The sequence below is a fragment of the Oryx dammah genome, unplaced genomic scaffold (assembly GCF_014754425.2).
Source record: "Oryx dammah isolate SB20612 unplaced genomic scaffold, SCBI_Odam_1.1 HiC_scaffold_26, whole genome shotgun sequence".
Classification (NCBI taxonomy): domain Eukaryota; kingdom Metazoa; phylum Chordata; class Mammalia; order Artiodactyla; family Bovidae; genus Oryx; species Oryx dammah.
This window is the reverse complement of record NW_024070210.1, coordinates 2,143,489-2,165,234: the sequence shown is the minus strand read 5'-3', so window position 1 is coordinate 2,165,234 and position 21,746 is coordinate 2,143,489. Positions and strand designations below refer to the sequence as shown.

The 21,746-nt window shown below is 48.2% G+C and overlaps 1 protein-coding gene across 6 annotated transcripts in view; it reads right to left on the bottom strand.

Annotated features, from left to right (window-relative positions):
* FOXN3 (forkhead box N3) overlaps positions 1-21,746 on the bottom strand; it is a 440,728-nt gene that overhangs the window by 181,258 nt on the left and 237,724 nt on the right. For all 6 annotated transcript variants that reach the window (XM_040227481.1, XM_040227484.1, XM_040227485.1 and 3 more), the window contains one exon: positions 12,028-12,164. In XM_040227481.1, the coding sequence (XP_040083415.1) occupies positions 12,028-12,164 (137 nt within the window). The remainder of the gene's footprint in view (positions 1-12,027; positions 12,165-21,746) is intronic.

Here is a 21,746-nt window from a genome sequence, read left to right as displayed (position 1 = left end):
TCAGCTACCCGTCTACCCAAACACTCACCCACGCACTCAGCTACCCATCCACCTGAACACTCACCACCCACTCAGCTACCCATCCACCCAAACACTCACCCAGGTCCTGGTACGCGTCTGGCATTGTTAGATGCTGTTCTGTGGGGGAGATCTTTATTCATGGAGCCTGAACCTTTCTTCCTGTAACTTCAACCCACTGGAACCAAATCCCCTCCAGGGAAGCTGAAGACGGCTGGCAGGCTGACCTTCGGAGGGTGTCTTCAGATCACACATTCCCGGCTCCATCACGGTGACACGTGGATTCCCTCGCCAGCCTCACCACTTTTCTCTGTATCTTGGAGTCCCCCACCCACCTGGTCAGAAATGTCCCAGTGAAGACTGATCCACAGTGAAAGTGGGAGTTACTGATCTTCACACCACTTGTTCTCATCTTTTACTGACATAATAAAACACTCATCTTCAATTAATGTAACCTAGAGATCAAACTGCCAACATCCGCTGGATCATGGAAAAAGCAAGAGAGTTCCAGAAAAACATCTATTTCTGCTTTATTGACTATGCCAAAGCCTTTGACTGTGTGGATCACAAGAAACTGTGGAAAATTCTGAAAGAGATGGGAATACCAGACCACCTGACCTGTCTCCTGAGAAATCTGTATGCAGGTCAGGAAGCAACAGTTAGAACTGGACATGGAACAACAGACTGGTTTCAAATAGGAAAAGGAGTACATCGCGGCTGTATATTATCACCCTGCTTATTTAACTTCTATGCAGAGTACATCATGAGAAAACGCTGGGCTGGAAGAAACACAAGCTGGAATCAAGATTGCCGGGAGAAATAACAATAACCTCAGATATGCAGATGACACCACCCTTATGGCAGAAAGTGAAGAGGCGCTAAAAAGCCTCTTGGTGAAAGTGAAAGAGGAGAGTGAAAAAGTTGGCTTAAAGCTCAACATTCAGAAAATGAAGATCATGGCATCCGGTCCCATCACTTTGGGAGGAAATAGATGGGGAAACAGTGGAAACAGTGTCAGACTTTATTTTTTTGGGCTCCAAAATGACTGCAGATGGTGACTGCAGCCATGAAATTAAAAGACGCTTACTCCTTGGAAGAAAAGTTATGACCAACCTAGATACCATATTCAAAAGCAGAGACGTTACTTTGCCAACTAAGGTCCATCTAGTCAAGGCTATGGTTTTTCCAGTGGTCATGTATGGATGTGAGAGTTGGACTGTGAAGAAGGTTGAGCGCTGAAGAATTGATGCTTTTGAACTGTGGTGTTGGAGAAGACTCTGGAGAGTCCCTTGGACTGCAAGGAGATCCAACCAGTCCATTCTGAAGATCAGCCCTGGGATTTCTTTGGAAGGAATGATGCTGAAGCTGAAACTCCAGTACTTTGGCCACCTCATGGGAAGAGTTGACTCATTGGAAAAGACTCTGATGCTGGGAGGGATTGGGGGCAGGAGGAGAAGGGGATGACCGAGGATGAGATGGCTGGATGGCATCATGGACTCAATGGACGTGAGTCTGAGTGAACTCCGGGAGTTGGTGATGGACAGGGAGGCCTGGCATGCTGCGATTCATGGGGTCGCAAAGAGTCGGACACGACTGAGCGACTGAACTGAACTGACCTGAAAACTACCTACTCTGACCAACATAATTCACAGCGTAATGTACTTACAGTACAAGAATTCTCCCCCCTTCTACGGTCCTCAAATCTTTTATGAACTCTGGGTTCCAATGTCTGGTCTAATTACGCCTCTACTGCTTACCCTTCCCTTTTAGTCTGCAGAATCCAGGAGTATGTAGTATAGCCGGAAGCTGGAGAAAGGGGAGTCCTAGACGGAGCAGAGGTCGGTTCTAACTTTCCATTCTGATGAAGAACTGCTGCAAAACAGAGAGCTCGCGGTCCGCTGTTTCCTAGTGGACCCCACTGATTTCACGTGGCTTTGACAGCTCTCTCATGCTTCCAACACGCAGGTCGATGTCTCCCCCTCTGAGAAGGTGAGGGGGTTGCCGAACACGCAGAATGCAGGCCAGCCCCTTGTGCGCTCATCTCCCTCTCCTGACAAAGCCTCAGATGCCGGACCAGGAATCGGCCAGGTCTTCCCCTGGCTATTTGAAGATGGAAATAAACAGGAAGCAAACTGGTCGAGACCCCAGACTCCTAGAGAGCCAGCCAACACTTCAACTTTCTGCCCAGGCATTTAGAGACACAGAACCTCTTTACTATCGATCATCTGTGGAGTTAGATCAACAGAAACGTGTCACTAGTAGATTTAAAGAGCAGCAAACACTTGTGCTGGCAGAAGACCAACCGTGGGCGGAGGGTACCCAAGAGCTCAGAGGATGAAAAGGGACTCAGCTTGGCGCTCTGGGCCGAGAGTTTCGCTCTGCACCTGAGTAACACCGATATAATCAGCCTGGCTGCTTAAACATTCAACCTTCAGAGGGAGTGTGAAAACAATGAAATTGGATGACCGGGCACAATATTCATGCAATACACCTAGTGTGTAAGAGCTCAAAGATAACAGACTGTTTTCCATTTAAATAAACCCATGTTGGATGGAATGAGGATGAAATATACAACGGACAGCACACTGCAGGCAAATGCTGAGATTAAAAATATTCTGAGACCAACTCTGAAAACAGAATGGAAGTCAACCACAGATAATATGATTTGATATGAAAATAAAATTATAGCTGACTAATGGATTTTTAAAGTTCACACTGTAATGAGCTTTGTTTTTTATGAGTGAATTCCTATAATTTTAAGCCTTTTCTATGACCCCTCTCCTCCAACTTTTTAACAAAACGAATAATAACTATTATTAGAAAATCTTGTCATTCAACCCCCTGTTCATTTTACCACATTAATTTAGCACAGAAATGGCAATCCACTCCAGTACTATCGCCAGGAAAATCCCATGGACAGAGGAGCCTGGTAGGCTAGAGTCTACGGGGTCGCAAAGAGTCAGACACGATTGAGCGACTTCACTTTCACTTTCTATATATTTAGCACAATAAAGCTTATACTGATTTTTTAAATTTAATATTCTTTAAAAAATTAAGCACATAGTTACAGTTCAATGCATATGCTTTCAAAATATCTACTTACCATTTTTAATTACACTTACACAAATAAGTGTATTGACCATGAGGAGCTTTTAAAAAGCTATTTATGGTTTCCATCAAATACACTGCTTACAAGTAAATATAAGGAGTGCAATGTGTAATAATGACGCTACTAATCTAAACTCTCACGTTCACTCCTCATGCTTGACTGAATTAAAAGTTGCAATGACACAACCATCTAACAATTAAACTCCTTCAATACAGTTAACACTGATTTTATTTTGTAGCTTGGCAGTTCTGCCAACAATCAAATGCACATCACTTCAAATAACTGGAATGAAAGATGTCCTATAAGCTAAAAAATTACTGGATGTTCTCCAAGCAATAAGCTATTCCTTGCTGTGTGCAAATTCAGCATTTTAGTGAGGGAATTAACATGGACATGCTAATAAGCTTAACATTCTGAGGATGTTCTAATCTTCTAATTGTTAAAAGGATGAGTTCCCTGAACACCTTCCCTTCCCCGCCTCCCCCCAAGGCCATCCCCCATCTGCCACCGCCAGTCCCTCCTTCACCAAGGCTTCCTGACCTGGTGAAGAATCACTGATGATGCCCTTACTCAAACACACTGAACGCTCTCTACAACGTCTATATCCTTAGCAGAATTATTCTGCTACGTAGGCATTTTTTTAAAAGATTATAAAGAATAAGCTCAAAGCACACGAATCGGGCAGCAGGCAGGATTAAAAAAAAAAAAAAAAAAAAAAAAATCATCTTTTTGCTGAGTCAGCACTAAAACCAGCCATTTTCATTAAGACCCTCAATATCCAAAAGGCCAAAATCTTTGGAGAGGCCATTAACATATCTTATGCGGCTCATTTAACTGTTCTGAAGAAGCAAAAAGAAACTTAAGGAGTTAAATTATAAGCTCAAATGTTTGGAATTTTCTTCATTTAATAAAAAATTAGGTGAGAGCAGTCGAAACTTCCTTGGAATATTTTGATTCCGTAAACTTTAAAGTCATCCAGGAAAAAACCTTCAGACCTAGATCAGCAAATAAGTCTCGTGCGTGCTCAGTAGCTAAGTCGACTCTGCCAGGCTCCTCTGTCCAAGGGATTCTCTTGACCATGAGGAGAACACTCCGCGTTCCTGCCGTTTCCTCCCACAGGGGATCTTCCTGACTGGGGGATGGAACCCACGACTTCCGCGTCTCCTGCGCTGCAGGTGGATTCTTTACCACTGAGCCAGCCACCTGCGAAGCTTTCAAATGTCTTGTAGGTTTTTGTAACTCTGTACATGTTACAGAGGCTGTAACACTTTACACAGAACATAAAATACGTTGTCATTATTTTTAAAGTGAAGATATTAAACAGAAAATGAAAGGTGCATTGGGGAAGAGCAGTCCCCTCAATAGGGGCTTTCATTCATCTAAAGCCCAAGCATGGCTGGCCCATCATGTGGACCACGGCATATAAGATGCTCAGGTTTCCTTGGATGTACCAAGGAAGCATAAACCTATAGTAGCTCTGGCTCTCAAATTAGGCATCGTTTATTAAATTTCCTTTCTCTGGAAAAAAAAAAAAGAATCATCCAGGAAACTCTACAAACCATACTGTTTGATTCACTGTAAAACCTGTTCCCACCTATGGTGAGAGATGATTAAAACTTTTTTTTTCCTTTTTCTGTAACCTGATTTTGGATGGGTCCCTAATCCCAGAGAAGACGCTACATCAGGCCCTACAGATAACTTCTGGAAACAATCTGTTGTCATAAACACTGCTATGGAACGTCCACTCTTTACAGGGCATGAACTGAGTACTGTAAAGTTCAAGGGCCCCGCACTCTAAAGAAACAAAAGCATAAGACTGAGGTCACCCCCTGGGGAACTGTTTATCCAACCATCGGACGTGGAGAAAGATTAGCAAAGGGGAAAAGTCCTAAAAAGTTGGCGGGAGTGTAGACTGGAACAGAGTTTAACATCACAAGGCAATCTGGCGATCTTTATATCAAAAGCGTTAAAATATGCATATCCTTTAACAAGAAATCCTTGTTTCTTGAGTGAAGCAGGGGCAGAGGCAACAAACCACGAAAATAGATAAGACTTTCTGAAAGAAGCGTGAAGCAAGTAGACCCAACCAAACGCACCGTCTCCCCTCCTCTTTCCAGGCCTAGAGTCTGAGCATCACACTGGCCAAAGCCGGGGAGGGAAGGCAGCTGATCTGTGTGGGCGGCTTGGCCTCGGGGACCCTTTCCAAGCACAGCTGAGGACCATTCATGGCAATAAAGTCCTGAGAACCTATAGAGAAGCCCGTCGGCAGCTCAGGAGATGCTGGGGAGGATGAGGTAGAAGCCAAGCCCCTGTGGCAGCTCTCCAGGTGTCTTGTCGCGATGGTAACAGTTATGCCGTATCGGTCAGGCGAACTGCTGTGCTTTCTACTCTCCAGCGTGACAAAAAGGACATGGACACCAAACTGACCCACTCAACCAGTCTGTGCACTGGGGACTGCTTTTTCTTTGACAGAAAAACTGCAGAGACAGCACAGAGAGTTCTCTTAGGCCCTACACTCAGTTTGCCCGAAGTGAACACCTTAGGTTACTGTGGTACCCTTGTTACAACTGAGGAACCGACACTGATATGTTACTATTACTGCAAGGAGACCCAACCAGTCCACCCTAAAGGAAATCAGTTCCGAGTATTCATCGGAAGGACTGATGCGGAAACGCCAATGCTTTTCCAAGAGCTGACTCACTGGAAAAGACCCTGATGCTGGGAAAGATAGAAGGCGGGAGGAGAAGGGGACGACCGAGGATGAGATGGCTGGATGGCATCACCGACTCGATGGACGTGAGTCTGAACAAGCTCCGGGAGTTGGGGATGGACCCGGAGGCCAGGTGCACTGCAGTCCATGGGGTCGCAAAGAGTCGGACACGACTGAGCGCCTGAACTGCACACATTATTCCTATTTAACTAGTTTTACCCTAATGCCTTTTTCTTCCTGTTCCAGGAAACTATCCTTAGCAATCCCCAACTCTTTCTGACTCTGTGGACTGTAGCCCGCCAGGTTCCTCTCCCATGGAATTCTCCAGGCAAGAAAACTGGAGTGGGTTGCCATGCCCTCCTCCAGAGTATCTTCCTGACCCAGGGATCGAACCCAGGTCTCTTAAGTCTCCTGCATCGGCAGGAGTTTCTTTACCACCTGTGCCCCCTGGGAAGCCCAGGAACCTATCCAGGAGATCCCATGTCTTCGTGGCCTCCTCTGACCTGTAGCAGCTTTTCTCAGACTTTCCTTGTTTTCGATGGCTGACAGCTGTGAAGCCAGCTGATCGGGTATTTTGAAGAATGTCTCCACTCCCTCCCCCTTCAGGACAAAACCCTGCCTGGTATCTTTCTCAGATTACACTGGCGTTATGGGCTCTGAGGAGGGGGACAACAAAGGTGGAGCGACAATTTGTCGACATTGTATGAAAGGTACAGGTAGTCAGCTTCACATCACAGATGGCGTTAGCTTTCATCACCTAGCCGGGGTAGCAACTGCCAGGCTTTCTCACCACCATTTCCATGCACTGCTCTTTGGAAGTAAGTCATCAAGGGCAGCCACTCAAAAGGTAGGGAGTCAAACTCCCAATTCCTTGAACAGACAAATATCTACATAAATTATTTACAATTCTTCCATAAGGGAAATTTGTCTCTACTCTCATAAGAATAGCAAGAAGAGATAAGAAAGCCTTCCTCAGCAATCAATGCAAAGAAATAGAGGAAAACAACAGAATGGGAAAGACTAGAGATCTCTTCAAGAAAATTAGAGATACCAAGGGAACATTTCATGCAAAGATGGGCTCAATAAAGGACAGAAAGGGTATGGACCTAACAGAAGCAGAAGATATTAAGAAAAGGTGGCAAGAATACACAGAAGAACTGTACAAAAAAGATCTTCACCACCCAGATAATCACGATGGTGTGATCACTCACCTAAAGCCAGACATCCTGGAATGTGAAGTGAAGTGGGCCTTAGAAAGCATCACTACGAACAAAACTAGTGGAGGTGATGGAATTCCAGTTGAGCTGTTTCAAAACCTGAAAGATGATGCTGTGAAAGTGCTGCACTCAGTATGCCAGCAAATTTGGAAAACTCAGCAGTGGCCACAGGACTGGAAAAGGTCAGTTTTCATTCCAATCCCAAAGAAAGGCAACGCCAAAGAATGCTCAAACTACCGCACAATTGCACTCATCTCACACGGAGAAGGCAATGGCCCCCACTCCAGTCCTCTTGCCTGGAAAATACCATGGACGGAGGAGCCTGGTAGGCTGCAGTCCATGAGGTCACTAAGAGTTGGACACAACTGAGCGCCTTCACTTTCACTTTTCACTTTCATGCACTGGAGAAGGAAATGGCAACCCACTCCAGTGTTCTTGCCTGGAGAATCCCAGGGACAGAGGAGCCTGCTGGGAGGCCGGCTGTGGGGTCGCACAGAGTCGGACACAACTGAAGCCACTTAGCAGCAACAGCACACGCTAGTAAAGTAATGCTCAAAATTCTCCAAGCCAAACTTCAGCAATACGGGAACCGTGAAATTCCAGATGTTCAAGCTGGTTTTAGAAAAGGCAGAGAAACCAGAGATCAAATTGCCAACATCCGCTGGATCATGGAAAAAGCAAAAGAGTTCCAAAAAAGCATCTACTTCTGCCTTATTGACTATTTCAAATCCTTTGACTGTGTGGATCACAATAAACTGTGGAAAATTCTGAAAGAGATGGAAATACCAGACCACCTGACCTGCCTCTTGAGAAACCTATATGCAGGTCAGGAAGCAACAGTTAGAACTGGCCGTGGAACAACAGACTGGTTCCAAATAGGAAAAGGAGTCCATCAAGGCTGTATATTGTCACCCTGCTTATTTAACTTCTATGCAGAGTACATCATGAGAAACTCTGGGCTGGGAGAAGCACAAGCTGGAATCAAGATTGCCGGGAGAAATATCAATAACCTCAGATATGTAGATGACACCACCCTTATGGCAGAAAGTGAAGAGGAGCTAAAAAGCCTCTTGATGAAAGTGAAAGAGGAGAGTGAAAAAGCTGGCTTCAAGCTCAACATTCAGAAAATGAAGATCATGGCATCCGGTCTCATCACTTCATGGGAAATAGATGGGGAAACAGTGGAAACAGTGTCAGACTTTATATTTTCGGGCTCCAAAATCACTGCAGATGGTGACTGCAGCCATGAAATTAAAAGACACTTATTCCTTGGAAGAAAAGTTATGACCAACCTAGATAGTATATTCAAAAGCAGAAACATTACTTTGCCAACAAAGGTCTGTCTAGTCAAGGCTATGGTTTTTCCAGTGGTCATGTATGGATGTGAGAGTTGGTCTGTGAAGAAAGCTGAGCGCTGAAGAATTGATGCTTTTGAACTGTGGTGTTGGAGAAGACTCTGGAGAGTCCCTTGGACTGCAAGGACATCCAACCAGTCCGTTCTAAAGGAGATCAGTCCTAGGATTTCTTTGGAGGGAATGATGCTGAAGCTGAAACTCCAGTACTTTGGCCACTTCATGCGAAGAGTTGACTCATTGGAAAAGACTCTGATGCTGGGAGGGATTGGGGGCAGGAGGAGAAGGGGACGACCGAGGATGAGATGGCTGGATAGCATCACAGACTCGATGGACGTGAGTCTAAGTGAACTCCGGGAGTTGGTGATGGACAGGGAGGCCTGGCGTGCTGCGATTCATGGGGTCGCAAAGAGTTGGACACGACTGAGCAACTGAACTGAACTGAACTGAACTCGTTTATTTATTTGAGGATTTATTTATATCAGTGTGGATTCATGGATACGGAGTTTATATCTGCAGTTAAAACCCCAATGCTATGCTATTGTGGTTCGAATTGTCTCAGCTTTGGCCACTGGGGCAAATTCGGGTAGACCTATGACATCCTTGTTTTCTGATCACTTCCTTAACTTTCTGCTTTTCCGTATTTTTATCAGTGAGATGCCTTACTTAAGAGCTGTTAGGGGGCGATCTGTGTATTCAACCCCCACCGCACAGAAGAGTCTCACATTGGGGGCTCCGAGCACCGTAAAATGTGACCCTATTTGGGAATAGAGCCATCGGAGATTAACGTTTGCACCGTACTGAAAAGGGCATCCCCGAATCCAGGGTAACCGACGTCCTTACATACAAGGGAGACGCAGACACAGCACACAGGAGGGGCAGGCACGACACCCTGACGACGAAGGCAGGGGTCAGGGCGACGCTTCTCACAGGCATCCGAGAGTGGGCGCTGGCAAGCAGGGGCACACGGCTCAGCGCGGCAACGCTCGGCACTCCCTCTGGACGAGGGCGAGGTGTGGGGGCAGTGTTCAGAAGCTCCTGTTCCCTGCAGCCTCCAGCCACCTGCTGCTTGCTTGGAGTGCTCCTTGCCCAGCGCACCTCCGCATCCCAGCAGGAGCCGCCCATCCAGCACAACCCCCACCTCGGATGCTAAGGACCAGCTCCGTGCAATCCAGGAGCTTGCCAGGCCCCGCGCAGCAGTCCTGCGGGGTGGACGGCCCCCTGCGCTACAGTGGACCCAGCCAGACTGTGTCAGGCCATCGTGCGGGGCCCCTGTTTAATGACTCACTCTGTCCCTCTTCCATCTTCCCTACGTCACGTCTGCCAGTGGCCTGAAGGCTTTAAAATGGAACCGAACACATCTCTGTCAGCTGCACAGATGTTGTCCAACCATCTAGCACTTTGGACCCTTAGTACAACTTTCCACACTAGAGGACAGCGAAGCCAGCTCTAAGCTTTCAGATGAAGGGACCGCAGTCCCCGGGAAAGAGAAAGTGACTTGTTCTTACAGAGTTAAGACAGGGAAGAGGCAGGCTAGAACCTTGTATGTCTTCTGACCCCACAGCTGGGAACCTTTATGAAGCTGAAATCTAAGCCCTGGCCTGGGTAAAGATGGAAACGTTTCCCCCTCAGTTATGTGGGAGAAGAGGAACTGGATGGGACGGATGGGGATCTCGCCCGTTTTTGTTTGGAAATTATCTTCATCACACAATTCCAGTTGGTCTGCGTTTTTACGCCTATGTTAAAAAGTCAAATGAAGTCATTAAGCGCAGGCCAGCAGGTAAAGCCTCTCTCCCGAGGGTGCATTCCTTTTGTGACCCCTAGAGCTCTACCATAATCCTTCAAATTATTCAATAATTACTGTGCTTCCCCTGAGGTCGCATTTGGCAACAAAATACTGGTCTAAATGAACCAACGATATGACCCAGAGAATAACACTGATGTTCTTAACTTCTTAGAAGCAAAAGGATATGAAATACTTCCGAGGTGCAAACTGGGAGCAAAGTGAAGGGTTTGCTGTGGGGGTTTGGAGGGTGAGGGGAGCAGAATGACAAAAGAATGAGAATCTGGGACTTATTCCAATAATGAGGGCCATCCCCTCCCCCACGAACCTTTGTGCATCAGGCCAGTCTCCACTCCAATCCCAGTTTCCTCCATTTTAGGAGTGGCTATGGCCACAAGGAAAAAAACCAAGCATATGGCTCTGCCCTTCTGGACATTTCTACAGTGTTGGCTGGGCTGGTTTGGAAAATCCCATTTCATCTCCTACAGCTACATGACCTCAAGTTGTCATTTCCAATAAAGTATGCTTCCACTGATTTTCATGAACATAGACAAAAGCTGCTACAACCTTTTTTCTTCCCCCCAAATCTTTCAAACCAACTGTAGTTTCTGTGTAGGGTTATTTGTTTCTAAGGCAACAGCGTATATCTAAGTACTAATGGCCTGTCCTTTCGCCAGGCAACAAACAGCCTTGTGATGCAACTGCACCTGTCTCAGCTACGCGTTACTATGGAGACGCTGCAGTTGCCATGGCTACCATCACGCTAATCGCCTAGCAAAGGCAGACATACAGCAGTCTTCTCAGAGGGCCCAGCTGTTCCTCTCCATCTCTTGCTGAAGACTGACTGTCCAGGGCCTGTGATGGAATGCTTCTCAACCGGGATGCATAAGAACCTCATCAAGGCTGTTTCCCGGGACCACTCTGTGGTCCCTCAGTCCCGCGAAAGAGTCTGTAACAACGCTGGCTGTGAAACCACAGCCATCTACGAATTCACGCCGCTCCTCCCTGGTACAAACGCGGAGCCCGAGGCTCAAGTCTCCCAACTGGGTGGTGACAAGCGAAAGATCTCTACACGTTGAAGAAAAAACAAAAAACACTTTTTCAGCAGTACTGAGGGACAGACGTCTAATCCGAGCACTAGGCAAGAGAAGACCCATTGTAAAAACTGGCTCCATGTTATATGGCTACTTATAGACTCTAACATTAGCCAATTTTTTTTTTAAGTGACAAGTCGCATAACCTCCCCTCCTATTCTCTCTCTGTAGAAAGGGCACCGTGACCTCAGTGTCTGAAAACAAAGGGGCATGCGAGGAGCAATCCAAGTCTCTACAGCCCTTTGCTGTTTTCCCAGAAGAGGCAAACACCGCGGAACCAAAACAAAGCTATCGCCCTGGAGCACCGTCCACATGGAGACGGGAATGGCAACAACTCAGGGCGCCCTTCCCTCCAGCACCTGCAGACTCTCCCTCAGCGGACGGGAGGCAGAGGCCGCGCACCCAGCTCATTCCTGGACGCCCACCCCTACAAACCACCCCGTGCTCAGACGTCGAGGCGGTCAACTTTCCTGTGCAAACGTTATTTCACCCACCATGGAGCCTTCCAGGAGACGCGTTCCTCCCAAGCAGCAGACGCGGTAAGGTTTGCAGAAAAGACAACAACGGTTAATGCCTCCAAGAACACTTAACTTCTTTCTCATTTCCTAGTTATTTTTAAAGTCACAGAGCCTATTAGTTTCAGTGCCTGTCTCTGCCAAAATAATACAACTTCAGTAGACCAAAAAACAAAACAAAAAAAACAAACAAAAGGAACTTGAAAAAAGAAAAGTCTGAACGGCTTACCTTTGATATGCCTGAGGAGAGGCGGGAGGTGTGTTGAACACATTTGAGTGTGGGTGATAAGGTGTCTTTTTCAAAGCCTGAATTAGATTTTGTCTATACTCTGGGTCTATGCACCACAATGACCCTTTCCCGATGCTCTGCAAAGAAAGTCAAAGTAAAAAAGTTATTAATACAGAGACAGCAACTAGTGTGTGGTAAGCAGATGTGGGCTTCCCCGGGAGCTCAGATGGTAACGAACCCGCTTGCACCGCAGGAAACCTGGGTTCGATCCCGGGGTGGGGAAGATCCCCTGGAGGAGGGCATGGCAGCCCACTCCAGGATTCTTGCCTGGAGAACCCCATGGACAGAGGAGCCTGGCGGGCTGCAGCCCACGGGGTTGCAGAGTCAGACACCACTGGGCAACTAAGCACAGCACCGGCAGGTGCATGGCTCCCATCAGAGTAACTTATGTTTTTAAAGCCTCTTACTTCTTTGTTCGCTGTCTGCCAACCTCAGCTGCAGTACTCCTGACCTTTAAACACCATGCATGCGCTTCCGTGTACTCACATTAAGTCTGACAAAATGAATATGTTATTTCCAGGGGAGGTTGCTACCACAATATTGTCATTTTCATACCCTACATACCAAAACCCTCAGTTACCTTATTGTTTTTCAGTGTCAACTTTGAAAAACATGTATTCTCTTTAAAAAAGTGAGTTTCAAATTTGTCAGCTATCAAGGGTTGAGGGAAAAACAGAGGGTAGAAACACTCTTAAAACTCCATTTCCGCTTTGAAAATTCAAGAGCTAGGTTTTCAAACCATATTACATTGCTGCCACTTGACAAAAACAGAAAAGTAATCCACTTGTTTTCTTCCTGCTTACAAAAGAATGACGTTTAACCTTCAGATGGAATTCTGTAATGACTGTGCCCAGGAGACAAAAAGACCTCAGGCAGCAGTAGTCAGCCTTTAGCCAGAATCCAGTGTTTGTTTTTTTGGATTCCTCAGTTCTGGATCCAGACCTCAATCTTCAGAAGTCAAAAACGTTATAAAAATCCAACTCTTCTCAAACTGGTTCCACAGAAAGCAAAGGACTTAGTCTGAGGCCCACTCTCAGTTCAAGGCTTGCGTTCTGAGCCCAGCATCTTATAAAAACGCACGGAAGCCCTGCCTCTATTACCCGCTGGAACTGGCTGCTCCCCTTTCAAGTGACCAAATGTACCCAAGCTGTTTGATAAGGTCATGTGTAAATGTTTACTGATTTGGAGAGAAAAGAAGTCAAATTATATAAACTCACACCCGCCCCACGGTTCCAGCCAACGGACCCTCTAATTTTCACAACTATTGTACTACAGAAAGATGTAGAAAGCAAACAAGAAAATCGTTTAGCTATTAGGCAGGAGCAAAAAAAGCCCAAGAAAATCCCTTAGAAGGAGAACTAAAAATAAGTTATTCCCAAAATCTTTAAAGAACTTTACAAAATGTGTAGTTCAGGCATCAAACCGAACAGTTTACTTACCAACATAGTCGCAGAACCCATTCAAGTTCTTTACGCTCAACAGCACCAGTGCGCTGAGCCCAGGGAGTTGCTCAAAGGCAAGGTCAGGGGCGCAATCCTCCGATCACCCTCATCACAGTTGCAGGCCTGACACACCACCCCTCCTCCCCCCCCACACACTGTCCCAGTTGGGCCAACCTGCCTGGGCTAAACACCAAAGTCCCCAGTTTAATCAGTCGGATGTTTAAAGACATGAATGATTTCAACTTTGGAAAATTCAGTGTCCTTACGTGGCCCTTCCCTTTCATGCACACATTTTCAAGCCCAGAAGAGTTCACTTCTGAGTAATGACACTTCCCGGGTAAAGCAGGCAGGCCACCAAAAGACCACACCTGGCCCCTCCATCCTGTCCTCAGCAAACAAGCTGTAGAGCAGGGGCCTGCCTTTCTGATCCCCTTGAAGACAAGGCCCGGGACCGCTGGCTGGAGGGCCAGGGCCCACTTGCAACCCAGACATTTCTGCAGGGAGATTATCTCGGTTCTGGGAACCACATGGGAGCTTTTGTTTTCATCAAGGTGGTTTTCAGGGTGGAGCTGTTTAATCTTACAGGGAACAGAAATATGACAAAGGAAGGGAAATAACAAAGAGCCAAGAATGCGGTTTCTCTGACCCTTAGTATCTTGTGGATTATACTACACTATCATTTACCAAAAGAAAAAGGGAAAAACACCGCAGGACTGGGGTGGGAGAGGCGGTCCACAAGGTAAGCCATCCAGGTACCAGAGGCCGGAGGAGCTTTAGTCAGAACACAGTCCTAAGGCTAGGTGCTTCCTGCGTGGCCTTGGGCAAATAAGGGCCCCGAGAAAGTCCTGGCTTCCTTACTGGCAAAATAAAGACCGCCCCCTCCCCGAGAGACTGCTGTGGGGCCTAGGAGGGCAGACAGGACTGGGACAGCGGAGAAGGTAAAGGCGCTCAGTGAACGGTGGAAGGGGCCAAGGACAATTCTCTTTCTGAACAGAAGCACAGAGGTGAAGCCGCCGGACAATGCTTCCCGTATCTGATTTTCCCAAGATGAAGGAAGCACCAAGGTCCAATGGAGGAAGCGGATGGCGCCGCCGGACCAAGCAGCAGTCTGCCCCATGCCTTTGCACGGGGCTCAGCAAGGGCCCTCTGGAGAGCCTTCCCACTTTCTAAGACCTCTTTCACTTCATCACCCCTCACTCCTTGTTACCTGTCTCTGATCTGGAGGCCAGTCTGACCCCCACCAGAAGCCTCCTTTTGCCCAGGCCTCTGCACAGTGGTCATCAGGCTAAGGTTCACCTCCAAGCTTGCTCACAGCACGTGTTCACAGCATCTGTTCGCTGCAGGCCTGCTCGTGGGGCCGTCCCAGTCCCTACGTTGATCAGTTCTGCATCTTACAGTGAGCGGGCTGGGAACGGGGATGGATTGCTACAGACCAGACGCTGATTTTAATATCTTATACACAGAATTTTCAGAGAGAAAAGAAATAAGCCTAAAAAGCGTCTTCAGGACACACCCACAGGGATGCTGAGGAACCTCGAACCCCTCCAGTGCTTTTCCACCAGAGAGAGCCGCAGGCAGCGCTTGGCAGGAGCCGGGAGAGACTGGCCCCACGTCTGATTTGCAAGCATTCTCCTTGGTCTCATGTAACAGCTCAGAATAGTAAAAAGGTTGACTTGAAAATTTTTAACACAGAAATATGCAGAGCAGAGAATGCTCAAGTTTATTCAGCCCGGAAAAATTACATTTAATGCCCCTCACAGGAGAGAAAAGGATGTAATTTGATTAGAGTTGTGTAGTAAGTTTGAGGGTCAGAGTTTTTAGAATTATATGCATCTCATCTTAAGAATATGGATTTTTTTTAAATCATAACAGAGGATGGTGTACCATTAAATGTTAAGGAATTCAGAACAATAAGGGAAGAAAGATCTCTATTCATAAGTCCATTTACATCTTTAAAAATATTTGTATTTATAAATATATTTATATTTACAGCAGTAAAGAATCTGCCTGCCAGTGCAGCAGAGGCAAGAGACGTGGGCTCAATCCCTGGATCGGGAAGATCCCCTGGAGCAGGAAACGGTGACCCACTCCAGGATTCCTGTCTGGAGAATTCCACGGACAGAGGAGCCTGGTGGGCTACAGCCCGTGGGGTCGCACAGAGTTGGATACAATTGAGCACAGTAGCAGCAACATATTTATATTGATATTTATAAATATCAATATTATTTATAACATAAATAAATATCAGTTCAGTCGCTCAGTGGTGTCCGACTCTTTGCGACCCCATGAATCGCAGCACGCCAGGCCTCCCTGTCCATCACCAACTCCCAGAGTTCACTCAGACTCACGTCCATCGAGTCCATGATGCCATCCAGACATCTCATCCTCGGTCGTCCCTTTCTCCTCCTGCCCCCAATCCCTCCCAGCATCAGAGTCTTTTCCAATGAGTCAACTCTTCGCATGAGGTGGCCAAAGTACTGGAGTTTCAGCTTTAGCATCATTCCTTCCTAAGAAATTCCTTCCAAAGAAATTCTCCTTCAGAATGGACTGGTTGGATCTCCTTGCAGTCCAAGGGACTCTCAAGAGTCTTCTCCAACACCACAGTTCAAAAGCATCAATTCTTCAGCGCTCAGCTTTCTTCACAGTCCAACTCTCACATCCATACATGACCACAGGAAAAACCATAGCCTTGACTAGACGGACCTTAGTCAGCAAAATAATGTCTCTGCTTTTGAATATACTATCTAGGTTGGTCATAACTTTTCTTCCAAGGAATAAGTGTCTTTGAATTTCATGGCTGCAGTCACCATCTGCAGTGATTTTAGAGCCCCCCAAAATAAACTCTGACACTGTTTCCACTGTTTTCCCATCTATTTCCCATGAGTGATGGGACTGGATGCCATGATCTTAGTTTTCTGAATGTTGAGCTTTAAGCCAACCTCTTCACTCTCCTCTTTCACTTTCATCAAGAGGCTTTTTAGTTCCTCTTCACTTTCTCTCATAAGGGTGGTGTCATCTGCATATCTGAGGTGATTGATATTTATCCCGGCAATCTTGATTCCAGCTTGTGCTTCTTCCAGCCCAGCGTTTCTCATGATGTACTCTGCATAGAAGTTAAATAAGCAGGGTGACAATATACAGCCTTGATGGACTCCTTTTCCTATATGGAACCAGTCTGTTGTTCCATGTCCAGTTCTAACTGTTGCTTCCTGATCTGAATACAGATTTCTCAAGAGGCAGGTTAGGTGGTCTGGTATTCCCATCTCTTTCAGAATTTTCCAGTTTATTGTGATCTACACAGTCAAAGGCTTTGGCATAGTCAATAAAGCAGAAATAGATGTTTTTCTAGAACTCTCTTGCTTTTTCCATGATCCAGCAGATGTTGGCAATTTGATCTCTGGTTCCTCTGCCTTTTCTAAAACCAGCATGAACATCAGGGAGTTCACAGTTCACATACTGCTGAAGCCTGGCTTGGAGAATTTTGAGCATTACTTTACTAGCCTGTGAGATGAGTGCAATTGTGCAGTAGTTTGAGCATTCTTTGGCATTGCCTTTCTTTGGGATTGGAATGAAAACGGACCTTTTCCAGTCCTGTGGCCACTGCTGAGTTTTCCAAACTTCCTGGCATATTGAGTGCAGCACTTTCACAGCATCATCTTTCAGGATTTGAAATAGCTCAACTGGAATTCCATCACCTCCACTAGCTTTGTTCATAGTGATGCTTCCTAAGACCCACTTGACTTCATTCCAGGATGTCTGGCTCTAGGTGAGTGATCACACCATCGTGATTATCTGGATCGTGAAGATCTTTTTTGTACAGTTCTTCTGTCTATTCTTGCCACCTCTTCTTAATATCTTCTCCTTCTGTTAGGTCCATACCATTTCTGTCCTTTATCAAGCCCATCTTTGCATGAAATGTTCCCTTGGTATCTCTAATTTTCTTGAAGAGATCTCTAGTCTTTCCCATTCTGTTGTTTTCCTCTATTTCTTTGCATTGATCGCTGAGGAAGGCTTTCTTATCTCTTCTTGCTATTCTTTGGAACTCTGCATTCAGATGCTTATATCTTTCCTTTTCTCCTTTGCTTTTCGCCTCTCTTCTTTTCACAGCTATTTGTAAGGCCTCCCCAGACAGCTATTTAAATAAATATAAATATCTATAAAACATGTATATATATGATATATATTTCATATAAAATATATATTTAAGACCAAAAAAAGTCTGTCAAGGAAGGGCTTTCTTATGCACACAAACACATACACACATAGTTTGAGAAAACTAATGTGCAAAGTAAAAGGAAAAAAGGAGTAAAAACATATGGAAGAAGCCAAATTGGTTTAATTATAAAGCACCTGGAGAATTAACAGACAGACAGTCCCTTGTTAGCAATAAAAACATCAGCACATAACAGCAAAGCAGGAGAACCGATATTGCAGAAAGAACTGATTAGTGAGAAAGGTTAAAAACAGGAGAGAGAGAAGGAAAACATCAGTTAAATCTTCAACCTGACTTCAAGAAACGACCCGTTTTTCCCTGGAGGTCAGGGCCCAGCACCGCCCCCGGGAGCCCACGTCTCCCCCGTATCCCGCTCAGCATACCCGCACAGATCAGGCTGCCCAAAGTCACTAGGCTGTGCATCAGTGAGGTAAGGACCATACTTTAAACATGGTTTACAAACTGTGGGCCACGCTGCGTTAATCGGACGTGCAGTTACATTAATCGGGCTTCCCAGGTGGCAGTAGCGGTAGGGAACCCGCCTGCCGATCCAGATGCGGGCTCGATCCCGGGGTCAGGAGATGCCCTGGAGGAGGGCACAGCAGCCCATTGCAGTGTTCTTGCCTGGAGAATGGACAGAGGAGCCTGGCGGGCAAAGAGTCAGACACGACGGAAGCAACTCAGCATGCACGCTTACTGGGCTCTGGGTCCAAAGAGGGTGGGGAACATTGTGTAGAAGGAGGGTTTCCGTTTTCTTCGCATCACTTTGAGGGGGAAAGCCCTCCTCCTCCCCACACGCGGCAGCCACAGGGGGAGAGGCCGTGCTGGGGATGGGGCCAAAGAGGCAAGACCCGCAGAGGCGCTGCATGCCCGTGTGTGGTGGATCTGAGACAGTCCCCTTGCGTGAACTTTCAGCTTTATATCAGAGCACGGCTGATGGGCAGTGCTGCGCTCGGCTCAGGGTTTCAGCTTTATATCGGAGCACGGCTGATGGACAGTGCTGTGCTTGGCTCAGGGTTTCAGCTTTATATCGGAGCACTGCTGATGGACAGTGCTGTGCTCGGCTCAGGGGTACAGTACAGCGACTCAGGCATGCGTCTGCACGCGCCTCTGTCAGACGCTTTTCTCAGTCAGGTGGGCATACAATGTGGAGCAGAGTTCCCTGCACTATACGGTAGGTCCTTGTTGGCTACCCATTTTAAATATGTCAGTGTGCACAGGTCGGGCCCAAACAACTCCTCTGGATGCTTCAGAAGTGCCAGTTCCGTGGGTGTTCCCTGCACCGCCCACTGCCCTCCGCTCCCTCACCCGTATGGTACCCACTGCGAGCCAGGCACCATGGGGTACGTTACCAAAGACAACACCAAGAGGCCACCGCTCTCTTGAAGCGGGGATCCTGCAGGGGCAGAAGGCAGGAAATAGAGCTGGACAGACCGCGACGCCCGCTGTGAGGGGGCAGAGGGCGGTGGGTTGGGAGACCCGCCCGCGCTGTGTGTGAGGATCAGAAGGAAGCAGAGGGGTCCGGGAAGGGGCGGGGAAGGCCCGACGGCTCGCCCAGCCCAATGCAGCAGCGATGGGGGAGGGCAGCGAGGGCGGCTTCAGGGAGTCCTCGGGAGAAGCAGCAAGACCCGGTGATGGATGAGACGTGGCAGGTGAAGGAGAGAGACAAATAAAGGCTTGATTCGAGTAAGTAGGTCAGAGACTGGGATGGGATGGGGCTGGGGCGACTCAGGGGAGAGGACCTGTGTGAACAGAGCCTCTGAGACGTCCACGGGTGAAGGGCTGCTGACTGAGGACACGCTCCACTCTTCCTTCCACTGTCACCGAACTGCCCCTGACCTTCACAAAGGTCACAAAGATTGGACACAGAAAGGGGGGCTGGAGGTGGTCTGGTTTTAGAGGCTTCCCGTCAGTGGATCCCTCTGCAGCCAGCACTAGTAAACATTTTCTTAAAGGATCAAAATAAGCATTTCAGTCCTCGTAGGCAGGCAGTCTCTGTCGCAACTACTCACCTCCGCCACTGCAGGACGGCAGCGACCCCAGGCACAGCTGTGCTTCTGGGACATTTAGTTCACAGAACAGGCCACGGGTGGTTGCTGCCTCCCTGCAGCTCTGCCCTGGAACCCCAGGGTCAGACTCAAAAGCTCCTACAAGTTTAGGGACCAAAAACCAGGAAAGGGGGTCTTCCCAGGCTAAGAGAGTTGGGCTGCGTTCTGGGGGATCAGGTGGGGAGGGGTTGCCAGCCGAGATCTAAGCCGCGAGCTCTGCAGGGAGGGGCGGGAGGCAGTCTGGACACTCACGGCAGCAGGGGAGCCTACTGCGCGGGAGAAGGACGCGTTGTTGGGCTGCGCATAACCCCTCTGGCACAGACACTGGAGTCAGGGAGACTTGAGAGCAAGCCCTGTGCTGGGTTTGCCAGCTGTGTGGCCCTGGGCAAGTGACTTAACTGCTCTGAGCTTCAGTTTCCCCATCTATAAAATGGAAAGGCTGTAATCACACTGCTTCACAGGACTGTTGCAAGGATTTAATGAGATAATCCTGTGCGTGGTACACAATAAAAGCTCAACAAAGCCTGCTCTCATGATCACAAAGGTGAAATATTAAATAGGCACCACTCCTTGACACCAGGCTCCAGAAGCAGCAGGCCCTGCCCCAGCGGAAGAGAACTTGCCAAACTGTGAGGTAATGCAAATTTCATCCAAAGGGAGGGAAAAAAAATCACATATGGTTGTTTTCCACTGTCTGATAGTAGAGGTGGAAGTGAAAGGCTCAAAATAGAACAAAGCAGAAACCTGGGCACTGGGATGATGCCAGGAGGGATATGAGACCTTGAGGAAGGCCTGCCCTGCTGAGTCTCGAGTCGCTTCTTTGCGCACCGATGCCCTTGGGTGCCAGGCATGTGTGGCAGTCCAGTGCTGCCCAGGAGAGGTCCCTGCCCTTTGGAGCGTAGCCCTACCACCCTCTGGGGGAAGGCCTGCCCTGCACGCTGCCCTCGGGGCAGGGTTGACTGAGGGGGTGAAGCTGGGTGGGGCAGAGTTGCCATGAGCAGGAGGAGCTGGCCTTGGATGCGGGGAGGCTCTCTGGTGGGGGCGGGGGGTGCTGGCTCAGGCTGGAAACCGAAACCGACAGGGTCTACACGGTCGGCCCTGAAGACCCTTGGAGCTTTACAGGTGGGGCGCCTGACGATGACACTTCCCATCAAGTGACCTTTCTGCCCAACACTCTGAATGTTTCCCCAGGTCTGGGAGACAAACGTGAAGTCCTCTCCTGGAAACATCCAGGTGGGCTCACCGCGGACGACGAGCTCACCCGCCGGGCCCTGTGCAGCCCCCACGGGCCACCTCCCATGGGTCACCCCCGACAGGTCCTGCCTTTGGGCTCCTCCTCGCAAACTGGGTCCTGCCGGGCTCCTCGGGGAGAGACGAGGGGGGCAGGCGCCGATGCCCCCACTCCCACCAAACCCCTCCTCAGCATCACACCAGAGGCTCGGACCCAGACTTCAGTGGGTCACATGCCCACTCCAAAGTCCGAGGCCCGAAGGAATGGCGGTCCCTCATCCCTCATTTTGAAACAAGCAATTTAACAACCCTTGTAAGCAGGATACAAGGCAGGGTCCAATTTTGTTTTAGGATTTGCAGAACCTCCAGAAAAAGACAGCAACGCACAGCTGCAGGCCACGGGCACCGGCCCTGCCCAGCTCGCCGCCTCTATGCCTCCAGCACCTGCGACGGCAACTGTCGTGGAGAAAGAGCTCAGCAGCCATTTTTGAAAAGAAATACACAACTAAAAAAGACTGCACAAGCCAGCCAACGGGGTACACACACACACACACACACGGGGTGTACACACACACACACACTCTGTCAGCCCAGCTCCTCCCGGAGACCCGCCCTGGGCCAGGCTCCCTGCTCAGCGCCCCCTCCCGCCCCCCCAGGCTGCCCCGGGAGCCCCCAGTGCCCCTGGGAGCCCCCAGCCTTCCTGTCCCTCTCCCAGCAGAGCCCCAG